We start from the raw sequence: 23,464 nt of genomic DNA, 5'->3' as shown, positions 1-23,464 counted from the left end.
TAAAGTTTTCAGCTATATTTATTTTATTTTACATTTGAAATTTGACCGTTGCTCAGCTGCCGTGGCATCATGGGATAGACAAGTGTCCATTTGATACAATAGTAGTTGACCATGCGGGTATTTCTCGCCTACTGTTTTTTGCATACTGTGGACTAATGCAAATTTTCGCTTACTATATAGTGTTGAATTTGGCGATTTCGCACACAGCGATAGTTTTGCTACGCTCTAAAATGTATATACTTTCCCATAACAAAAAATGTTCAAAGTTTAAGGGTATAGTAAAAGAAGGCAAATTGGGTATGGGTCGCAGCTATTGTCTTTCAAACCAGCAAAAACTGACAGCAACCCACCTGTATTTGCTTAATGCTGGCAGCCCAAACACCTGCACCGGTCGTTGCCTAGACCTGCAGACTCGGAATAGGTTGGAGTTGACCGTGAATGCGCCATATGTCACCATTTTGTGTGGTCTGCCTTTGACTGCTTGATCGGTAGTGGTCACTTCTGTGAAGTTTACAGACTTTTATCACAAGACTCAATTTATTTAATGTATGTAAATCACACACACACAATGACTGGATGGCAACCAGGAACAGTTAGTTCACTTTCATTGTTTGACAAAGGTCACTTTGAGAATACTGGTTTAAAAAAAGTTATACAGGTTTAGAATTTATGGAGAGTAAAAGAGGACACAAGTTTCATTTTGGCAGCTTTGTTCCTTTAACATGACGTATAGCCTTTCAGGTATTGGAGAGAGAGAGAGAGCAACGAGAATCCTGTGAGACCCACAGCGGAGAGTATTGTCGTGTTTTAGTCAGTCAAGGTCGGCAGGAAATGTCAGAGCAGGTGTGTGTCTGTCAGTGAGTGGCCTGCCAGCGCAGCCCCTGGGCTCCGACAAGCCAAGCCGTGACACCGGATCAAGACTTGCGCGTGCACCCATACATGCACACACACACACACACACACACACACACGTCTGGATTTTCATGCCCCATAAAGCCACTGCAGGTCACCTCGGGCCACAGCAAAGACTCGTGACGTGTTGAGCACATATTGCATCCAAAACTGCAACAAAGCAATTTTGATTTGCAATAATCCTGGTGTTTTGAAGGGGTTTACTGTTATTTATCGTATTTCAAGGTGTGTCTAGCAAGTCTTTATGAAACTGTGAAAGCCAGTTTGATCTGTCATGCTTTGTTGTGTGTGTGTGTGTGTGTGTGAAGGGCTGGGTGGTAGCATCGCATCGCAGACATGTTTTGGGCAATCATGCAGTAAAACCTGTACATTCTAAGTGAACCTTTAGAAATCGACAATTATTCTCGCCAAAAAAACATTTCTCAGATTCTGTGGGTTCTGTTGAGCAACAGTTAAGTCTCAATATGAGTCAACAAACATAAATCACCCTTTGTCTCTGTCTTCCACCCATTTTCTTAAGAATAAATGAAATGTTCCTGTTCGATTGGAGGTACTAAATTAACTCGAATGAATAGTTTTATTAGTTTGGTGTGTCACTGTGATTTGGGAAAAGCTTATACTGATCATGCTGGTCTGATTGTGGGTTCTCTTTAAATGTGAACTCTGACGTCTGTTTCAATCGAATCAGTCTTGACATCGCAGGCTAACACAGGGCTAGGGGGGCCTGCCGGTTCCCTCAGACCAGTCCCGGTGTGCTGCACTTCACTTCAAAGCCAGTAGATGGTGGTATTCATCTTCTGAGACATGCCTGACAGCCACGGAGGCCGTATTGAGATTGCCCATCTCTTTGTCTCTTTGCCTCTGTCATGTTCGTTTCTTGTCTTCCCACTTGTGCTATCTACTGATCTTACTTTTTAAAACTTTTCTCCCTTTAGTCTTTCTTAGCATGTAGCTTAACACACCACACTGGATCTTTATCTCGGTACATTTGTCTTTTACTCATCTCTGGCCTCCGCCACCCTCGTCAGAGTAATTGTTTGCAGGGTCACCAAACAAAAGGGTCACGCAACCGATTCTCAGCCTTTTTTGAGGACCGCAAAACTGTTGATCCACGACGCGTGATTAACGGCAAGAGCTATTGAATACGAGCTGCGTTAGATGATAATGTCATCCGAATGTCACAATCTGTCTGCCGGTGGCGTGGCCATCTTCTCACAGTGTCACATTTTGCTTAGGCCGAATCAACTAACTAGCGGCAAGCACATTTCCCTTTTAATTGTCTGAGTTCTATATGCCTATTAGTCAGTTTAGTGTAAGAGGCATTGAAAAATTGCACTTTTTGATTGCGTGTGTGTGAGTGGGCATAAGGAGTGAAGTCTTGTCAATGCACTGGTATCTGACAGGGAAGTTCTTCCGTATGCGTAAACACAGTTCGAGCATTGTGCGGTTTGGACACGAGAGCGGCGTTGTTGCCATTGGTGGCGTTTTCGTTTCGCTTCAATTAGCTAATTGGATGTGATGGGTGGTGGTGTCTCTCTGAATGTGAAGGACAAGGATCCAGTGGCGGTTTAGGACCGCCTTTGTGTTTATCTTACGAATTGCATTGTGTTATTAGGAAGTGCCAGTGAGTCATGATAGGCTGCTGTTAATTTAAGACCGTTTTCCTCAGACCGTCCTAATATCTGATTTTTTAAGGTTTATTATGAATTACATTGGCATTATCTCTCTCTCCCCCTCTCTCTCAATCTCTCCCTCACTCTCTTGTGTGTTTACACCCGGCTCATTTGCAAGTCAGAGACATTTTGAACAGCCTGTCACCAAATGTCACCATTGACTGTAAAAGTAGAGAAAAAAACGCCTCAAATTACAGGAAAGCAGCACTGCATTAAAGAACAAAGAGAATCGATGGCAGTACATTAAACTTTATACAATTGGGGTGGGGGGATCAACTAATTAAAATTGATTACTCTTGCTTTGTAAAAGTGTTTCTGAATTAAATTATTGTATGAAAACATTTTGACCAATTGAGGAGCTGAGGAAGTATCCATTACTGGATTACTGCTGGAATATTTGCGGTGAGCCGGGCTAAGTACCATTTTTTCCCCTTCGCTGGTGAGTCCAGGGGCCACCGTTTCATCTCTTATTATCTCTCTTTTTCTGACTTTCGCAATCCGTCTTCTCGCATCACGCATATTTTACAGGACATTTTTCAAAGAAGCTGAATTGAACCATAAACAATATGCGTGTCCTTTTCAAGCGGCAATTTGTATTTATTAACCAAGTTAATGTCAGATGTGGTCATCTTTTCTCCAGTTCTGAAGAGATTTAATAAAATGAACACATCGAAATGGACATTTTTTCCCAAAGTCCTTCAAAGTCGCACTGAAATATGCATTTAAACAAGTATTAGTTCTGCATGGAGCACCTCAGTAAGCCAGTTAAATGTTTGTGACGTGTAATTCTGGCACCATGAATTCTCGGCTCGCTCTCATTAAAGAAAACAAATGATTGCACGTGATGGCCAGACGTATCTCCCAACAGTTAATAAAAACTATTAAGATAAATTTGCCTCACATTAACAGAAATGTTTCCAGCAAATGCTGTGCTTTACCGCTGTTCTATTGATTTACATGTTAAGGGGAAATATTTCAGGTCTGTAATCGAAAGTATTGAGTACTAGTTAGGCTAGTGTTACAGATTAGCTTGAGCTGAGCGAGGAAAGTCACTGACGTATATTTGTGTTTGTTGAACTTGTGTATGTGCAAAGTATGTGTATCAGAGTAATCATATACGTGTTAACATGCATGTGCGCTTTTGCATAATCTTTGTCTATGACTGAATTTCTGTATAAAATATTTTTACACTAAATAACTGACTTTAGTGATTACTTTGATACAGATTTGTTTCAGTTTAGTGTTTCTATCTTTGCATTGCATAAAACTGCATTATGCTCTTTTTGCATAGTGTGTTATATCAAAGTTGATAAGCTCTTTTTATTTTTCTAGTTGTATATTCGCAAATCAGTGTGACAAACATAAAGGCTAATAATAATTATTTATTATAAAAAAATACAAGGTTTCAGAAGGACAGCAGTGATATATACAAATACAAAAGAAATAGTTTTTTTTTGCCTTTTTTTGTGGTAGAATTCGTTCGGACCTTAGTCGTAAAAGCTCAGAATATTTGTAAAAATTCAGCATCATCATGATTTAAATAGCAGCTCTGTGCGCTCGATCCACTTCCCAGCACATGGAAAGTGTGTGTCGCTCTACTTTATCATCAGTAATGGCTCTTTTTGCATATATCTATTTATCACTAGCGTGACCTTTTTGAAAGTGCATTTGGTTTCATAAAGAAGATGGTTTAAAAGATAACGGACTGAGATTTTCTTTTTTATGCACTTTCATTCTGTAGTTCACAGCCGTAAACAGCCTGCACGGTTACACTGAAGTCCAGGCAGAATGACTTCTGGAATCTTTGTGATGACGAGGAAAAGGGCAGAACTTTAAGGACTGCCATAAAAGATAGAGATTCCTGTCCTTCGCAGCCAAATAGAAGCAAAAATGTGTTGATGCAGTGTGAAACCCTGTGAGGGATGGTAAAGGTTTATTGATATGTGATATGTAATGTATGTGTCATATGGGTGTGTGGGGCTGATCAGTAAAGATTGATTTTATACAGCTGTTTTAGATGAAGTCTCTCTCTCTCATGCACACCAGGGTGAGAGTCAGAAGGGACGGTATGATACAGGATTATATCGATATCTGGGTCACAATGCTGTGATTACGTTTGGTCTATAGTTTTTCAAAACTGTCACATATTGCAAATATTCATAGCTCGCTCCTATTTTAGATGTTGAATCGAACAAATCGATTGTGCAGTGATGTTCCAAGTATAAATGTTATAGTGGTTAATCTCCTTATTCCACAAATGTATTTACATGTAAAAAATATATTTACGTTCTACACATCGACCTCGCTGGCACGTGCGTTTCTCTTGGCCGCTCTCGGCGGAGTCTCGTCTGCAAAGATCAATTTTAGCTGAACCTGTCATAATTAGAAGGGCATTTTAAGATCTAATTATCAAAGATTAAAAACGCCGTTTTGTACATCAACCCATCAAGCGTTAAGAGGAATCATCTGACTGCATAAAGCCCTCGTGCCAATTTCAGAAACTCTGAGAGCTTAAAGCGTTGTAGATATCCATCTATGTCGTGGAATCATTCACGAGGGGTTAATTAATATAGAAAGTCGGCTACAATCTCTTTCTCACTCTCTCTCTTCTCTTGAAACCATTGTTTTGTAGGAATCTGAGACCAACCTAACACAATTGGATCAGTGTCTATTAGGCCCTTATTATATCAGGGGTGCTTCTTCACAAATGTACAGGGCAATTTGAAATGAATTGATTCACGCTGAGACTGGATCTCTAGACCTGCTAATGATTTCCTTTTAGCTTCCTTTACCCTTTGCTTTTAAGTGCCAACTTATGGCCCCCACCTTCTGCTATAGCTCTATAACAGAGCGGTCATTACTGTCAACAGTCCTGTAGCAGTTGTACGTGCATTTTGTATATAACCTCATTTAGCGCTTTTACACCGGCTTCATATGAGTTTATATATTAAGTGCGAAAAACTCTTCTGAGAAAGAGAAAGAGTTTTGTTAAACTTTTACCAGAGCCCCTTTCCCAAGGTGAGTCTTCAAGGTTAGCTAACTGGTGTGTCAAGAGGCCATTTCTTTATGAATGAATGTCAAAAGAGGAGCTTTAGTTTAGTTATTTCTCAATTAAATAGCAGCCTGTCTGCTAATCTAAAGTCAGTTTTATTTGGAGATTACTTCAAAAATGTATTTTATGACTCATTTGTGATGTCAGGGCTATGATTTATATGAGGTGAACATGACAAATTGATAGTTGAACGTATGATTCACATACTTTAGATTAATATTTAAACTTTTTGTCTCGCTTAAGGAATAGTTCATCCAAAAAGGAAAATTCTGTCATCATTTATGCATCCCTTGTACTATATACTCACGCTCATGTCTGTTTAAATGACTTCGTTCTGATGAACACAAAGAAAGATATTTGGGGGAATGTTAGTCATTTTCAGTTCCGGGACATCATTGACTACCATAGTAGAAAGGATGAAATTGTAGTCAAAGATGCTCGATAACTCTTCGTTTTCCTCAATTCTTCAAAATATCTCAATGTGCGTTCAACAGAAAAAAATTGCAAACTTATCAAAACACTAATATTACTTTGGAATTGACGTAAAAAGATGTTATAGTTATGTTATTATTAACAAGCTTACTAGGTCGCTCTTTAGAACAGTATTAAAGGAGTTTCTATCTATTCTGGGCTCTTGTTGATTGCTTTTTCGTATTCATTATTGTATCCAGATACATACATGCATGCATACAGTATATCTGATAATATATGTTTTATATGTATTTTTGTTTTGTTATTATGAAATTTGTATGTTGGCCCTATTATATTTCTCCCAACATGACTAATTTCAAACTTGCAGATGTAAATGAAAAGATTTTTCAATTTTAAGATAATAAAAACAGTTTCAGTTAAGTGTCCCTAAACAGTAATGTAAATTTTGCCCACTTGTACTTTCGTTCGATAATTATTAAAGTGGTAAAACTGAATTATGTAACTTTTTTAAATTGTCAAGACAGTAAAGAAAATGCTGATAAAGAGTCACTCATTAACTTCTGTTATAAAAGCATTTTAGAATGTGCAGAGCTGTAAGCTATACAATAGGTGGATTATTATCTAAAATACATTTATTGTAATATACGTTTTTATTTTTCTGTTTTGTAATATTAAGTAATACAAAATTCTTATTACATATTTGATAAATTTTGACTGGTAGTGTATAATCAATCATAAATTCGATTCTGCAGCTTCCTTCCTTCGGTTTTTCTTTTTAAATATATTACACCCTTAATCTTAAACTTTAATCATGTTTAAAGGAAACGGAAATGGGCTTCGCCCTAAATTTTTGACTTCCCTAATAGGACGTTTATATTTCCTTCATCCATTATATCCAAATAAGGAGTCATGGCCTTGACTCATCGTAGGCGATCAATATCATTATGTTAAGGGGAACGACCACCTCCTCCAAATTTAAGGTGAGTGTTTGAGAAAAGTGCTCTGTTAAAACTCTGTCCAATTCAAACTCAATAACCGAAGCGTACGATTCGCAGGACCTTGTCCAGTCATCATGTTTACGGCAGGCATGTCTCCAGACGTGGCCCTTAATGTTGCTCGGCCCCTATGATTGAGTTTTCACCACTTTTTAGGTTCCACCTGACACTTGGTCATTCATCTCATTTGTAAAGATTATTGGTTAGAACAGGGAGCACTTTCCGTGCATTAGCAATTTTAGCCTTACAAGAAACACTAGAAAATAATGGTTGATTAACAAAGAGTATTTACTGGTATTCAGCAAAGAAACATGCGCCCACCTTTTTAATTTGAGTTAATATTTTGCTTGCTGAAGCGAACGCGCCTTGTACTGACACGCCGTGATGCAGTTCTACCCCTTAAAAGCACAATTGTGCGTTGCTACCTTATACGACAACGAGCATGATCTATACGTCAATAAGTAGACAAGACTAAAATCTGGGCAATGTGGTTATAATTGATTGAGATGTCTGGGTAGAACTTGCATAAAGCAGCCGTGTCATCTGCAAAGAAAAGCACTTTTCTTCTCCCCAAAGATCAAACGTAACACTCTTGAAAAATAAATGGACATCGCCTCATTTGTTATCCCACTTTAATCCCATCTTTTAAAGAAGTGTTTACAAGAATGCTTTGCCCCTTCCATCCAAGTAAAAGCTAGTCTCAGTCACAAAAAGGAGTCATATTTCAAGCGCCGCGATTTTGACCCCTTTGTCTTTATAATCTTAAATGAAACATCCGTTCGCTTTGGTTTTTGCTGGCGGTGACTCAACTGAGAATTTTCTTTTCCTGTAAAATATGATTTACAGTACCTGTGCAGCGCGTCTCTGATATCATTTCTGTGTAGCGAATAAGGAAATTGATGGTTGATGCAATTTACGTGATGTTTAAAGAGCGAGCAATGAAAAGAGAGAAAAAGTGTTTGTGGATCGTAAAAGGCGCTTACTGCGTGTTTCTCCAACTTTACATTTAATACTCGAAGACTTCATACATACAGATTTTTATTTATGAAACAGGTGTTTTAATGTGTTTTGTCAGAGGATCATATGCAAACATCCCAATCCACCTGTCACAGTAAAAGTTCCGGGTGAGTGATTTGAATTCGCCTCTGTTCGGGTATCCAGATATTTTCGCTTTTCCTGCTTAACACCTTCGCTCCATTAAGGTCACGTGAACCTGCAGTTGTCCCTTGCCTCTTCTGATACCAGGCATGACTAAAATTTTGTTCTTAACAGACGCTGACTCAATCATACATTTTGATGACAAATGAAACCTTCACACTAGGTTATTCCAATTACGGTAATCATAACCTCATGCCATTCCCTAAAACGGGAATGCCCCGCATGTTCATCTTCCTGCTCCAGCCAACAAAGTCAAAGTTCTCGTCCATAAATTGAAGTTGAAATCAATACGATGCATTTTTGAAAGGAAAACCGGGTCCACGAATCACTTTGTCTTGATTTGTCGCCGCAGGACGCTCGGCGGGCCCGACTATTACACATTCTTCTCAGCCCGTTTTCAAAATGCAGTCCTTTTGGATTGAAACAGGTCTTTAGTACAGTGGTTCTCAACCTTTTTTTTCAGGGGGCCGCACTATGTCTAAGTTCAAGTTTCACGGGCTGCATATCATTTACATTTGGCGTCACCAATACGTAAACTATTGTAAACTAACCAGATATTAAGGTATCTAAATGATTACAGTTTTTATTATTATTATTATTAGAGTACAGTTAGATTTATTATTATTATTAGAGTATAATTCTACTTACCATTAATGGGACACCTGATGTTGTCGGGAGCAGACCAATTTGGTGAAATTTGGCTCAAAAGGAGTAACAGCACAATGAAGTTGCGACTGTAAATTGCAGTCTGTAAGACGCGCACGGTAACGTGACTTGATGCGCGTCATTGCAGAAAATGTGCGTTCGCAAATGTATGTCGATCCAAATATGGAAAGCACTTTTGAACTTAATAATCTGAGGTTTTCTCCAGAGATGTTTCGCCACATTTCTGTAACTGAGGATGACTGTTGCGCGGTATGACTGTGTCCTCTTGCCTGAACATCCATCAGTTCATCTTCGAGTGCGCGGCGGGACAAACCGAAAGTTGCAGCCAAGTCCTTGATTTTTTCCAGAGGGAAAGTCAATGGCTCTCTGATGAAATGTCCTGCAGATTTTATTCTCTCAAAATCAGAAAAACGAGAGGTGAATTTTTCCTGCATTTGACTGACGGTTTTAACGAATCGTTCTTTCTGTTGCATGTCCAGGACACCCTCACACACGTCATTCAGAAGTGGAAAGTGAGTTAAATCATCATCTTTGAGTTGTGCAGTGTACAGTAGGCTACTAGCTTCATTTTGAAACTCTCAACACAGCCCAATAGTTCATCAACATGTTTTTCGTCACCTTGAAGTTGTAAATTCAGCTTGTTTAGGTGAGCTGTGACGTCTGAAAGAAAAGCAACGTTTGTTTTCCACTCATTGTCTCTCAAGACTGGAAATCTTTCTCCCTCGCCGATGTCATTAAGAAAGTTTACTATCTCGGGGAGTACAGCCAGAAAGCGATGCAAGACTTTTCCACGACTTAGCCATCTCACTTCACTGTGCAGAATGAGGTCTCCGTAAGCACTGTCCAGTTCGCCCAACAACGTAATAAAACGTCGGTGCATTAGAGGCCGCGCTCGAATGAAGTTGACCACCTTGACCACAGTGTTCATAACCTCCACGAAGTATCCATCAACTAACTTGCTGCATAGTGCTTGTTGATGCACGATACAGTGAAATGCCAACAAGTCAGGGGAGATTTTTCGCATTTCAGCCACGAGACCCTTGTGTTTTCCCGTCATTGAGGGCGCACCGTCAGTAGTGATGGAGACAACTGAGGATTCCGGTACGTTCATGTCTTTGCATGCTTCACGAAGTGCTCTATGAATGTCCTCGCCCCTTGTTCGTTCATGTAGCGATTTCAATGCCAATAAATCTTCTGTAACCTCAAAAGTCTCTGAATTCACACATCTCACCCAAATGCAAAGCTGAGCAACATCTCCGATGTCTGTCGATTCATCCGCAGCCAAACTGAGTGCTGAAGCAGTGGCTAGCTTAGTTTTTAGTTGTTCCGTCAAATTCTCAGACATTTCAGAAATTCGACGAGTAACTGTGTCATTGCTGAGCTGTAAACTTTTTATCCTGCGAATTATCTCGCTCTTGTTGCTCAGATCATCAAACAGACATTGTGATTCCAGAAAACAGTTCTTAACTAGCTCTCCATCACTGAATGGTTTGCCGTGTTTGGCAAGGAGCCAGGAAATTTTGAACGTTGCTAATGTCACGGCCTGAGACATTTTTAAGCTAGCTCGCATTGTATTCTGTTCAACAATGGCATTTTTTTCAAGACTAGTTATCTTGAAAGCTCTTTCCTGAGATCCAGGTGGATATTTCGTGTCAAAAGTTGCATGGGTGGTATCGAAATGCCTTTTGAGATTGTAAGTTTTGCATACGCCCAGTATTTTATTACAGAGCAAGCAGAAAGGCTGTCCATCTCGCTCGTTGACAGCAAACTGATTCTTCCATTCTTCAAGCACTTTCCTACCTTCACTGCTGATGCTACGACTCTTCTTGTTTGCATGTGTTCCTTTATCAGTATTTTCCACGCATCTTTTTTCTCCTCTAATTACAAATTTGTCCATTTTTATCGTTAATTGATGAGTTTTAAATCTGCCAGAGCGCGCGCTTGTAATTGTGTGCGTTAACTGTGTATTTGTCAGTTCATAGTTGCGTCAGTACTGCGCATATCTGGAACCAGTAGGCTACACGATCACCAAAATTATATTATGACAAAAAAAATAATATTGTTCAAACTTTTATTGGCTTAATACATTAAAAAAAACAATAATGAAATATGAATTGTAAAACTATAAGTTATTAATATTTTTTTTTCTTTTTTTTTTTTCTTCCGTGATCAGCATCATGGGCCGCATTGGCATTTGTGACGGGCCGCATGCGGCCCGCGGGCCGCAGGTTGAGAACCACTGCTTTAGTATATGCAATGCATTACCTAAAACGGATTACCACAGACAGCATGCTCAATCACTTTTTATCTTTTGCTGCTTTAAGAAAAAGAAGAGTAATCAAAACCTTTCAACCTATTAGAGGGATGACTTTTACAATTGAATCACAGGGACCACAGGTGCGATAACGAGGCAGCTCGGCTTTATCCTTGAGTGTGCGTTCCCCCCCTCTATCTCCAGATGTTATTTCATGTTTATCTGTTCTTTAAAAGCACCACTTCAGATCCCTCAATTCAAATTCACACTATAATGGTGTTTGAGGAAGAGACCCTTGTTTAATACTAAGGGAAGCAAGCTAAAGTAGCGGATCGAGGCGCATCTCGAAGGGAAAGGCAATGGAATCGATGAGCACGGCACTGCACTCCCAACTACACGTGTACTGACGATATTTAATTTTCTAGTGCATTAACACTCAGTCATTACAACATGCAGCCTATGTGATTTGATCATAATGCATTTTCTTCTTCAAGAATTGCTGAAGTTTTTAGCCAGGTATTCTGCAGTTATTAGATACAGATGGGCACTTCAGCATTAAGTATAGATTTTCAGTCCCTGCTCACTTAAGGCAAGGAGTTTGTCTTAAAGAGGATAATGGCAAATTAAACTCCATACCCCATTTGTTCAGCAAACCTTGATGGGATAATTTTATAACTGCTGATTCACTCATTTCCTAGATTTATCTCTAAAGTGGTTTGGTGGTCTGGCCTCCATATACTTATTGGGAGGGGGGAGGGCCTTTTTTTTACAAGTTCCTGTAGTTGACTGATGATGTACCTCGGAGAGTTGGAAATGTACGATAATTCAGCCGCCTTGCAAGAATTATTGAGACGACTTCTCGTTTACTGACGATTTTGTGTAGCTCTTTCTGTCTTTTAATTTAAGACGTCTTTATCTTTTTCACCTTACAGATTGCCACGGCAGTGAGGTTTTTGCAAAACCAGAAAGTACGTCAAAGTCCTTTAGCAACCAGAAAAGCTTTCTTGAAGAAGAAAGGTGAGTCTCTGAATATGATCAAAACATTTTTAAAGAGTAGAATCAGTGTGGTTTCGCATCTTAAAGTGATCGTTTGTCCAAAAATGTATCCATCTTTATGTCAAGACAATTTTCACTCCGTTCGTACCCATACAATGAAGGTGGATAGTGACTAGGGCCTGTCAAGCTCCAAAAGGACAAACAAAAGCATTCATTATTGTAATGAATTTGATTAATGCACAATATTTATTGTCTTTGAAACCCTATGATAGCTTTGTGTGGAGAGCAGGCTGAAATTTAAGTTGTTTTTCATCTTACTTGACAGTTGTGGTCACCATTCACTGTTCTATATGAAAGAAAGACACTGGCTAATTTTGGATGAACCATCCCTTTAAAGAGCTGAGTTTGGGGACTTAAACAGCATGAAGTCCAAAGTCCACTTTGGCACAAAATTTTCACAGGATGAGGTCATTCGCTTTTAAGGGTCAAAGGCCGAGGCCATTGCATACCCTGGAGGGTCAGGTAGGGGTCGATGGGACTGCAGAGAGCTCGATCCCAGCTGTGTGGATAAATGACCCATCAGCCGGGACGCTTCTTTGGGATCCAGAAAATTAATATTGACAAACCCTCCTGCACTTTCAATGGAATTGTCAATTATGTTACCTTCCAGCATTTTAAAGCTTTTACTTAATTTAGCTGTTATCATAAATATTAAAGCACTGGAATGCATCGGAAAGTTTTATCGACCAGAGAAGTAACGTGTTGTGAGCATACATATGCATTCACTCTAAATTCAGAGCAGTTTGGATATCAATCAATATGTGTGTTTGATGCATAACCCACCGCTATCTCTCCTATAGCACAAACCCCTTTCAGATCAGATCGGCGACTTTAGTGTGTGCTAGATGGAAATCAATTCATGGGCTTGTGTGTTTTGATCATTTTTTTTTGAAAACCCAGCGCTGAAAAAATGACATTGTGGTGTTTTGTGAATCGCTTTGGGGGGTGTAAATGGAGACACAAAGTAATCTATCTCATTTTATGTCTTATTTGAGTGTTTTGCAAGCAGGTCTTAAAACTTTAAAATCAGTCACATAAAATGATGATCACTTCAGTGCTGAAGTGCATATCATTTTTTTAAATAAAATATAGGCCTTCACATAGGTCAGATTAGTCTTATCTTGATTACATTTAAGTTTAGCAAGGTCAGCATTGCAGGGACAGATGAGTTATTGAGTTATAAAGGACAGAGTATCGATAATTGTAAATCTTACAGCACAGCCCTGCTTATCTGGTATAGTTTCAGGATTTTTTATTTTATTTCTTTTAATAATAAAATGATGTTGTCATGATTGTTTGCCTTATCATACCCTTTAATCTTTGTAACTTGTAAACTAAATATGATTTCCATATCAAAAGAAGTTTCATATTGTATCTAGGCATATATGCACATGTAAGAAATCACAGAATTAATGGTATAAGCAGGTGAATTCAGGCTCTGTTTGGTGCTTGTAGAGGGTCATAGAAAAGCAATCCTAATCGCTTCATGACCGGTAAAGGTAACCAAACACAAAATCCATAGTTGCCGGCTGCTGTTGTTCACATCGCTGGTCTATTATGACTTCTCAGTATCTCTAGCATTTTTCTTGGTCCGATCTTCTTGCTAAGAGTAGTTCAGCTTCATTTATAATTCACAGCTGGGTAATGCAGCTTTATGTGCAATATGTTTGTGATAAAAATCTGCACTTTGATTTCTTTTGAACATTTACATGTGGGATTGTGTACAGTCGCAGGTATTTATAGATTAGGAGCATTTTCATTATGTTTGTGTTTTATTACAAGCATTTTTGGAGTGTTTCAAATGCTTCCTCTATGGGGTCTGCTGTTGGATCAAATATTAATATGTTAGCAAACCGCTGTTTCATGATCCACCCCCCCCCCTCCATGTTAAATTAGTATTGTTCAATGGGTTTTAAGTTCACGAGTTAAAGAGAACAATTGGAGAATTGTTTTAGCATTTTGTGTCCATTTAATAGTCAATGGGGCCCAGTGTTGTTTGGTTGCCAGCATTCTTCAAAATATTTTTTGTTGTGTTCTGCTGAAGAGAGAATTTTCATTTTCGGATGAACTATTAACATGGTCATTTCCAAATTCACATTTTCAGTGTTTGCAACCCCACTCTTTATTCATTCATAAAGTTTTTAATTCACACCCTCATATCTATGTACATACACGTGTATATTTAGATAGCCCTCTTTGAATGGCAGAACTAGGTTCTAATAGAGAACGGGGTGAACTCAGTACTCATGGCAATGTGCCCCTAGGGTGCGTTTGAACAACAATGGATCCATGGCTGGAAGACTCTGCCTTGTTGTATCTCTATTTTAATTTGATGTTGTATTTTTATGCAGACATTTGGAGATCTTTGAATGAGGACACTATTTCCAGGTCACTGGCCTTTTAATTACCCATCCTTGCAAGCGTGTTATTGATAGATCTGTGAGCACAAAGCTGTTTACAACCATAGCATGCGTGTTATCATCAAGGCTTCATTTCTTGCTTTTTCTCGTCTCTCCCGTACGATTTTTAAGGTTGGATGCAGCTGCCTACCCCCAGGATGATTTAGCTGCGATATTGCCGCTTGTTGAACAGTTATGAAAATATGTTAAACATTAAAAAAGACAACTCTTCAATATTCCCTCAATGGATGTTCCCTATGGGACCATCACGCCATCAATCATTTGACTTAATTAACCCAATATGATTTAGGAATGATTTGTGCGCACAACGTACCATTTATAAAGTCTATCGTTAGCTCGACGGAGAACGTCGCAAGCGTGCATTTCGGATTAAAGTCACAATGACCCTCATGTTTTAATTGCGAACGCAATCAGCAGCAACCTTTTGTTTAAGTGCAAACGTTATGTTTTCCTCTTTTGACTCGTCCCTTCAAATGGCAGAAGATCGTAGGCTTTAAATTTGCATGTGCTGTAAAATCGTCTTGTGTCAGCACCGAGCCATTTCTACTGAGCCTCACCTTCAACAATGTAATTATGTCACAATGTTGTATCACTCTGAAAGCAACCCGTGCAATTTGAAGGGTAGGAGGGAGACTAATCTAGAAACAAAGTGCTGAGTAATCTTAAGCCAATTTCTCCTTATTAAATTTCTCCTGAAATTTACCATTTTCTCAGAGCCCTGCTGAGCTCACAGAAGCAATTTTGACACGCTGTTCCGTATGTTGTTCCCGCAGTGTTTTCAGCGTCATTGCTTAAAACGTTAATTTGATTGACGTTGTTCGTATTAAAGCGCGCCTTAAACATGGCAGTCGAAATGAAGGCTCCCTAGTTATGAAGGTGACCTTTCATTTTCTCTGTTTATTGCTAATTCCTATTAATTAAAGATAAGGTTAGGCCAAGGTTGTAATTGTTAAAGACAGTTTTTGTTTTGTATAAGGTTATAAAAGACACATTTGGTTTTGTCAATGGTCCGCTAAAGAGCTTTGTTAAACATTAACAAAAAGCACCATTTCTATTTGGTTTTGTCTCACTGCTAAAATAATATGATAGGCTCACTTTTGAAGCAAATCATGAAGCAAAGAAACACAAGATACAATTTCTTATCTTCTATCCTAAGATCTCCCTATCGACCTCTGCAACCCCAGATCTCTTACATCGGCCAAAAGAAATGCATCCATCCTTATTTGTAATCCAGTTAAATGACTTATTTATGCAAATACATCTCAGATTTGATCCGTATTAACCACGAGAAATGTCAAAGCCCACATAAAATAAAACAATACCATCTTCTGGCGGAGTGGCGAGTACAATTGGATTCCTCCAGCAGGCATTTGTGGCGGCGGGCAGCTGATGAAGGGGAAAATAGGAAGCACTTTGATTACATGTTGCACCATCTTTACACAACAATCTCTCCTACACGTATTGTTTACATGCCGTTATGCTCTAATCCGCACTGACGGATACCTCCGTTACGTCCACCCCGTTCTCACATTCTCTCTCTTTTCAAGGGGAAGCCGATTGGTCTCGGTAAGCATTCATAGATACGTGCTAATGTTTTCTAAGCAGGTCATTTTACAGTGTAAATTGCGAATAACAAATCTCTCTGCATGACGTGGGTGGATATGTTGTTATTATGTCAGCTTTGGTTGTAAAGTGTTTTAAACTAGAGCTGGTTCGAAGAAAATGTGTGTAATTGCTGCCTTTAAAGTTGAGAGAGATCTATGAATTATCATTTGAAATGGTCTCTCTCCATAATGACCTGGTGGGTTTCATCTATACAGCGTTTGGTTTGATGCAGCGCTCTGTTTTATAGTTTCTGTGTTTTTTAAGAATCAGCTGATTTGTTATGTCACAGCTTATATAAGCTTTATAAAACGGTGTTCTTCTTAAATCAATAAGTCTAAATTCCAGTTATTCTGCGGCATCTCTGCTAAATTTACTGCCAAGGGTGTGCCATGCTGAAAGAAATTGTGTTATAGCTTAGTTGTGAGTTTGCAGGAGGAGAGGTGCGTGATGAGAGAGAACTTGATGCTGTAAAATTATACGTTAAAATAATAAGTCAATAAATAGACAGTGCAATATTTGGCTTTCTGGGACATTTTGCTTTATCTTTTGTGTTTCAAATTGAAAGATTAGAAATGAGATGTAATGCTGTTTCCTTTAGTTTCCCATCAGAGTATGTAATGGATTATGGCCCGTCTGTACAAGTACTGTGAGTAACTTAGTTTCTTAAAAAGGCTGCGTCTATAAACTTCAGGACATCCAGAGCGACGCAAGCTGCTGAGCCACGATGCCCGGATCTCTGACCTCTGTAGTGTTCCTCCTGAAGTCATTTCATTATGCTCAAAGGGCCGTGAGGGACATTGGTGTGCTGTAGATGTAATGATACTCACCCTATGAAGGTAAAGATGTGGTTCATTGTCCCAGATATTAATAGGAAAGTATTTGCAAGAAAGGTGATGGGACTCACCTCTTGGACAGAAATGGCAGTGACCAAGGCCTGCACAGAAGACAAAGGGATTGGTGAGGTTATAAATTACTCCACGGCGCCACCTAGGCCAGTCGCTGTTCACTTTGTCATAGACTGAAGGTGATAAAGCAGGAAAATGAGACCAGAGTGCTCTTTTTAATACATAAATGAATACGCTATGAGAGGTGTCATTATTCAAGGCAAGCAATTTTGCGATCTCAAGCACGTGGACTTGACACGTGAAATCTCACTGCGAACAATCACGAAATGCTCTCGGGCTCTTTATAACCCAGTGACCTCCATCTTTTTATGACCCTTGGTATTTTTCTTTATTCAATTGGATCTTGAGAATTTACTTAGTATTCACCCAGACACAATTTTATTCAGACAGCAGTTATCTTTAAGAGCCAAAATGTTTCAGTAAGCAATTTTAGAATGTCCCCGTGAGCTTGTTCTTAACCTGTGAAGTTCACAAGTGCCAAAATTGGAGAACTGCACTTTATGGCTGGATGAGTCGTTTCATCACTCTTTGAAAAAAAGGACGAAAAAGCATCCTGAAAATAAGAGCCCAGAAAATAGAGCCATAAATAATGTGGAGAGCAATGGGTTTTCCTTTAAATAAATACCGATCAGGTTTATGTTGAAAGACAATAGAAAACGTAGCCCAGATATGCAGTTTACAGTATTTATAGCTGTAATATCGCAGTGCCACCACCGTAATTTCATGCCCCAATGAGAATGGCAAGGTCAAAGCAAATGCTTCGACTGAGCATCTGCTAATACGGTGACTCATAAACAGGCTCTGCGTGTATCAGGTGCACCAAATAATACAGTATAATGAAATACAGAATAGCTTTCCATTATTGTTCCTTTTTTACGGTGTCGTCATTAGAAGTAATTTATGTCTTAAAAAATTCATCTGCCAGCAGGTCGATCCGAAATGGGGGTCCGAAGGGTCATTCTACAGGTTTTGGATACTAATAAATTTCACGTTTCCTTTTTGTGTCCTTTTCCTTTTATATGTAAAATTCGCTCTTGTTGCCTTTCTTTTAAATTGGATCTCAAAGGTCTTTCATTTGTCATCCTGTTTTCTTTGTAATAAAGGCATCAGATGGAAATAAAACAGCTCAGTGAGTCCAAAAACCCAAATAAATGCGAACGTGTTAATGAATTTGCACACGTCTTATTCTGATGCCCGCCAGACCCCTTTGTAGTTTCGCAGGGGGGTGCTATTTAAGAATTCAAATGCATTACAAATATGTACATATTTGTTCATTATGTCCTTAGACAAACCTCTTTTACGCACAAACGTCTTTACGGCCCTTTTCTGCGAGGTGAGTAGGAGGAAATGAAAGGGGGGCCTCCATGTCTCATTCAATAGTCTGCCACCATGCAGTCTGGTGTGGTCAGATGAATGGAGAGTCCAGGGACACATTATTGCTTATTGGACAGTACAGACTGACTGCACCAGCTCAGCACATGGCACTGTCTGCTTCCTGGTACTTTGAATGCCATGCAAGACAGGATGACCAATATTTGCCTTCAATTATTCAAGATTTTTCAGGGCCATTTCACTGCCCTCCCCCTTTTTTACTCCTTTATTTTTACCGCCTTACTTTAAACCCATTTACTCCAAATTCCGTTCCCGCAGATAGCCATAAGTTTTGTTACGTTCAAGGTATAAGCGAAATAAAAACTTTTTTGATTTGGAAAGAGCTTGAACCTAGCGTTCATATCTTATCAAAAAGTGTAATATGTTCATTTTCACCATGTGTTGGGTTTTCCCAGATCGCATCACATATGGTAATTTTAATGGAAAAGGAATGGGTATGAGCATTTTGCTTATGCTTTTTTGGGACAGTAAAGGATGCCGTAGAAATCTTCTGTATGTTTTGAATGATAATTGTATAATTTTCTTTTTGGGCTTCAAAAACCTTTGTAAACTTTCTGAAATATGTATTTATTTCCTCAAAAACTAATTTTTTATAATTATTTATATTTTACCACTGCTAAAGGGATAGTTTTACCCATTGGTTTTGTAACTTGCATTGGTTTTGTCACTGTACAATAAAAGTAAAATAGGTACCGCTATTGCTCGTTTAACTTCAAAATATCGTCAGTCACAAAGGTTTGAAATGACAAGAGGGCGAGTAAATGATGACATCATTTCCATTTTTGGGTGAGCTATCCCTTTAAGGTCTTGTGGCTTGTTGCTTCATTTAAAATGTAAATTATTTTTTAATTATGGCTGTTAACCAATATTATCATAATATTAATAAAAATTCCTTTACTCTTTAGAACCATTTTTATAGAAATAAAAACATAACATAAAAAATTAAGTAACAGGCACTAAACATTCATAATAATAAAAAAACTTGGAAATGAGTAAACTGTCTGAAGAATTACAAAGACCTGATATAAACTGATAATAATATCAACAGTAAATGATACAACCTTTCCTCTCCTGTTGCATCTTTGTTGTGTTGTTAATGTGGCTCTGTGAAGTGTGACTGTGATTTCATACTCAGCACACAGCAGACAGGGCTGAACAAGCTCAGGTTCTGTTCTCTGCCAAGCTCGCAGCTCTCTGCGCTCGGTTTAAGCACATGTGGCAGTGGCATTTGCCACATTTATGATGTGTGTATTACAGCGCAAAAACAGCTTGCTGTCTGCTCTTTAAACAGCTCAATTTGGAGCAAAGCTCAGCCTTTTGGCTCCCTGGCAGGCAGCCGTGCTGTATGAAAGCATGTGAAATAGAGTAGAGAAATGCCCAGGGGAATATCTTCAGTAAACAGAAAGTGAGAGAGAGAGAGCGAGAGACTAAATACGCAATGACAGACGTCATACACTCGAGTGTGCTGTGGACAAACAAAGGTCAGCTTGAGTGTATGTATTGTGGGATACAGTAGATTTAATAAATTGATAAGTGTAAGTTACGGTTTATTAGAAATGTGAGCCTTTTTAAACCGTTGGCTCTAAATGGAGATGTTAAAGGTTTCCTGTTTTATGTGCCAATTGCGGAAGAAGCTTGTAATGTTTTCTTCGTTTATATGCCTTCATTAAATGCCAAAGCAAAAGTACATTAGACTAACAGGCTTTTTCCGCCTTTGTCTTTTGTTTCTCCTGTTTTTCCGGTCTTTCGTTGCCGTCTGCCTTGTTACGGCTTTGTTTGGGTCCATATCGAGCCGCTTAATTAAGACAAGACACAATAGACCAAGACCAATAACGGCATTTAAAATAAACCTGCCTTTTTTCCACAAAAGGAAATATTAATATTACACTTTTTTTCTCCTCCTTCTGTCATTTTCCATCAGGGACCTCTGTGCAATTTAATCGCCACTAAAATCATTAAAAAAGATCTGGAGATTAAATTATATTGGCATTTGCAAAATTATGTAATACATTTACATTACAATGAAGAAATTAAAATAATGCATTTTATCTGTCTGGGGTTTCGCTGAGCTCTACCTGGGGAAATATAGCAGAAGGAAATGGACAGGCTCTGTTCTTGAGATCCGAGTGTAATGGAGAGGAGCTCGGAGCTTTGGACCTCCAGAGCTGTTCGTGCCGGCTACTTCTGCTTATAGTGCCATTAACCCACTTTTCTGAGTTTTAATCATAAGTGATTTGCCAGGACAGTCAAAGCCACATTCCTATAGATGTCCACGGTTATATTATTTTCCATTAAATATACTATATATATATATATATATATATTATGTTACTGTTACCATCGAAAACCATGACACTGTTGTGTTTTTACTAGAACTGTCATGGTTTCAATTGTGATGAATGATTTAATTGAATGTTTTGTTCCTGTAAACGTAATACACAAAGTGTGCCTACTGTATTCACGTAACATATTACAGACCTCTGGCTGGGTATTGTTGTTATTAAGAATGTAGTGTATTTGACTGTAACACGTGATAAGCATTCTGACATACAGTAGTCAATTTCTAGGCATTTCTGGAAGTTTCTGACAAATTGCTGTTCCTTTTATCTCTATGCAGGTCTGACCGATGAGGAGGTGGAGTTGGCCATCCAGCGAGTCGGTAGTACGGATGAGCCGCTGGCCGTCACCGTTCCGGGCGCTGCACACATCATCCATCCGCTTCCACTGGCCCCTGTCCTCTACAGTGAGTATTACCCACAATCCTCTCTGTTTGGTTAGGTGGTCTGCCCTGTAACCCATCCACCCATTCCCTGCTGTGTGTTTTCCATGCCGAAATGCTCCTTAAACATGACTCATCAAGTCTAGTAGATTTTCTCGAACAAATGGTGCGTGACTATATTAAATGAGTCCCCCATTGAAGACGTCTCCTCTCTGCTCCGGTAATCCTGTTTAAACCTTTGCCTGTATATCAATTCAGAACAGGCCAAATGCATAGAAGTCATTTCTGGGAAATGTGGAGTATCACGCTGACATTTTTACAAGCATTCCACAAACACAACTACTACCTTAAGCCGATGGTTTTATTCTTCTTTCAGAAGAGCCAGATCGGCAGGCAACATCCCATTTGCCTGGACGCGTAATCAATTCCATCACGTCAGGTGACGACGCAGCATTACGACGTGATGTCCGCCACGACAATCTCTACGCGTGGCCTACGAGTTTGGCCCGGGAAGGGTCTCTTTCTCCGTCCTGTACCTTTATTACCCTCACGGGTTATGAGCTCCTGGCCGGCCGCTGATTTACCAATCGTGAATGAAGTTCGCATAATGCTTAACCCGTATGACAATGATTCCAGATGTATTCCACCCTCATTTATTAACACCCTGTCCTTGACTCCCCGCCATCTCATGTTTTGTAATGAAAGTGATGTTGATAGGATAGCCATGCAGTTAGGCTCCAGCCCCACTGAAGTGGGGGGTTTTATATCAAAACGGCTATGAGAGAATGGCATAATGAGGGAAGAGTGTGGAGATCTTCGTAGGGGTCAGCTTGGAAAGAGGGGGTACCTCTCTTTGATGTCCTTGTTATGGGGACGATGCATAGGAAACCGCATCCATCTCTGTCGGTGTAATGGATACTCTGATCTCTATTTTCTAGCGGCAGAAGGACAGTAGGGCCTTCTCTGAACCCAATAAATTTGAGCGCAGATTGGAAAAAAGGGGAATGGAGGCCAGGCTCACACCTTAAGTGACCAAATAAACGGCTGGAGTGGAAAGTGGAGGTGGTGAGGTACTGATGTGGAAGAGAAGCCTCGTTCGGACCTTGGTTGAAGTAGGAGAGCGGTCAGGGACGGCTAAGTTCAAGGACTCTAAATTTCCCCCAAACCCCCATTGAATGTGTCCTACACACTCTGGTAAGGGCACCAAGAGGCTAGTACACTTACAAAATTTGCTTCTGTAAACATAACCATACAATACACTTTGGAGGTGTAAATGGTGTTGTTTTTTAATGCTGATGACTGGTTCAATTGTGCCATGTTTTTCTTCATCTCATACAGATAATAGATCTGAAATCTAAGACATTGTCTCTTTACAAGCCAGAGAAAAGTGCTGCTTTGCCAGTATATTAGAGAGCATGTCTATTTGTATTCAGCAGAGCAGATTCAAACAAATTACAGTAACACACCTGTTCTGTAGACTTCGCTATGTTACAGAATGGAGCATTTTGTATCTGACATGTTGACCTGCCAGAGCCAGGCTCGCTTTAATTACTTCTGTGTTTGGAGTGCCGTTAAACATTTGCATGATAATTTCACCCTCCTTTCTGTCGGCAGAGCCTTGCCAGGTTGCCCAGGCGTGAATTGAAATGCCTACTCTTGTGTTCACACGCTGGCTAATGTGTAACATGGAGAAATATTTCACCCATTAAGGAAAATTCTGAATGATTTTAGCCACAGAACACAACAGGAGAAATATATAATGTACGACTCGGTTCTTTGTATAGATCAGATTTAAAAGAATGATTTGTTCACAAGTCAGGCCGCATCATGATTCGCATATGAACATGGAAAGAGAAGGCAGGGACAGGGGAAATCTCATGTTCATTAATTGCATAAAAAGTTTTGTTTATAAAATGTATGTTTATCTTTTGTGAAGTAAATGGCGACGTTATTTGTTTATATTTGTCCAAACCATCCATTAACTTTGAGTTAGACTGTTCTGAAACTGTGCTCTTGTGCTTCTCCAAATGCGTTATGGTTCATTTCCTGATACTTGCGCAGTTTTGACGGTGACATTTGGTTTTTAACCTATTAAGTCACTTACAACGCTACATGTTGACTTGTGCACTTGAGCTTTCCGTCTTTTTCTTGGCTTCTTTGGGGTCCCTCTGTAGTAAAGAAAATCACTTTCGTTTTCTCTCTTTGAGAGTTTTTTTGTTTTTTGT

At 39.2% G+C, this 23,464-nt stretch overlaps 1 protein-coding gene across 1 annotated transcript in view; it reads left to right on the top strand.

Moving 5' to 3' along the window:
• The window catches only part of pex14 (peroxisomal biogenesis factor 14), a 56,796-nt gene that overhangs the window by 15,616 nt on the left and 17,716 nt on the right, over positions 1-23,464 (top strand). Inside the window, exons 3-4 of the mRNA XM_079478778.1 lie at positions 12,075-12,159; positions 21,138-21,263. Coding sequence (XP_079334904.1) covers positions 12,075-12,159; positions 21,138-21,263 — 211 coding nt within the window. The remainder of the gene's footprint in view (positions 1-12,074; positions 12,160-21,137; positions 21,264-23,464) is intronic.

The sequence above is a fragment of the Barbatula barbatula genome (genome assembly GCF_947034865.1).
Source record: "Barbatula barbatula genome assembly, chromosome: 17".
Lineage (NCBI taxonomy): Eukaryota > Metazoa > Chordata > Actinopteri > Cypriniformes > Nemacheilidae > Barbatula > Barbatula barbatula.
Note: the sequence above shows the minus strand (reverse complement) of the source record. Positions and strands in the feature narration are given on the sequence as shown.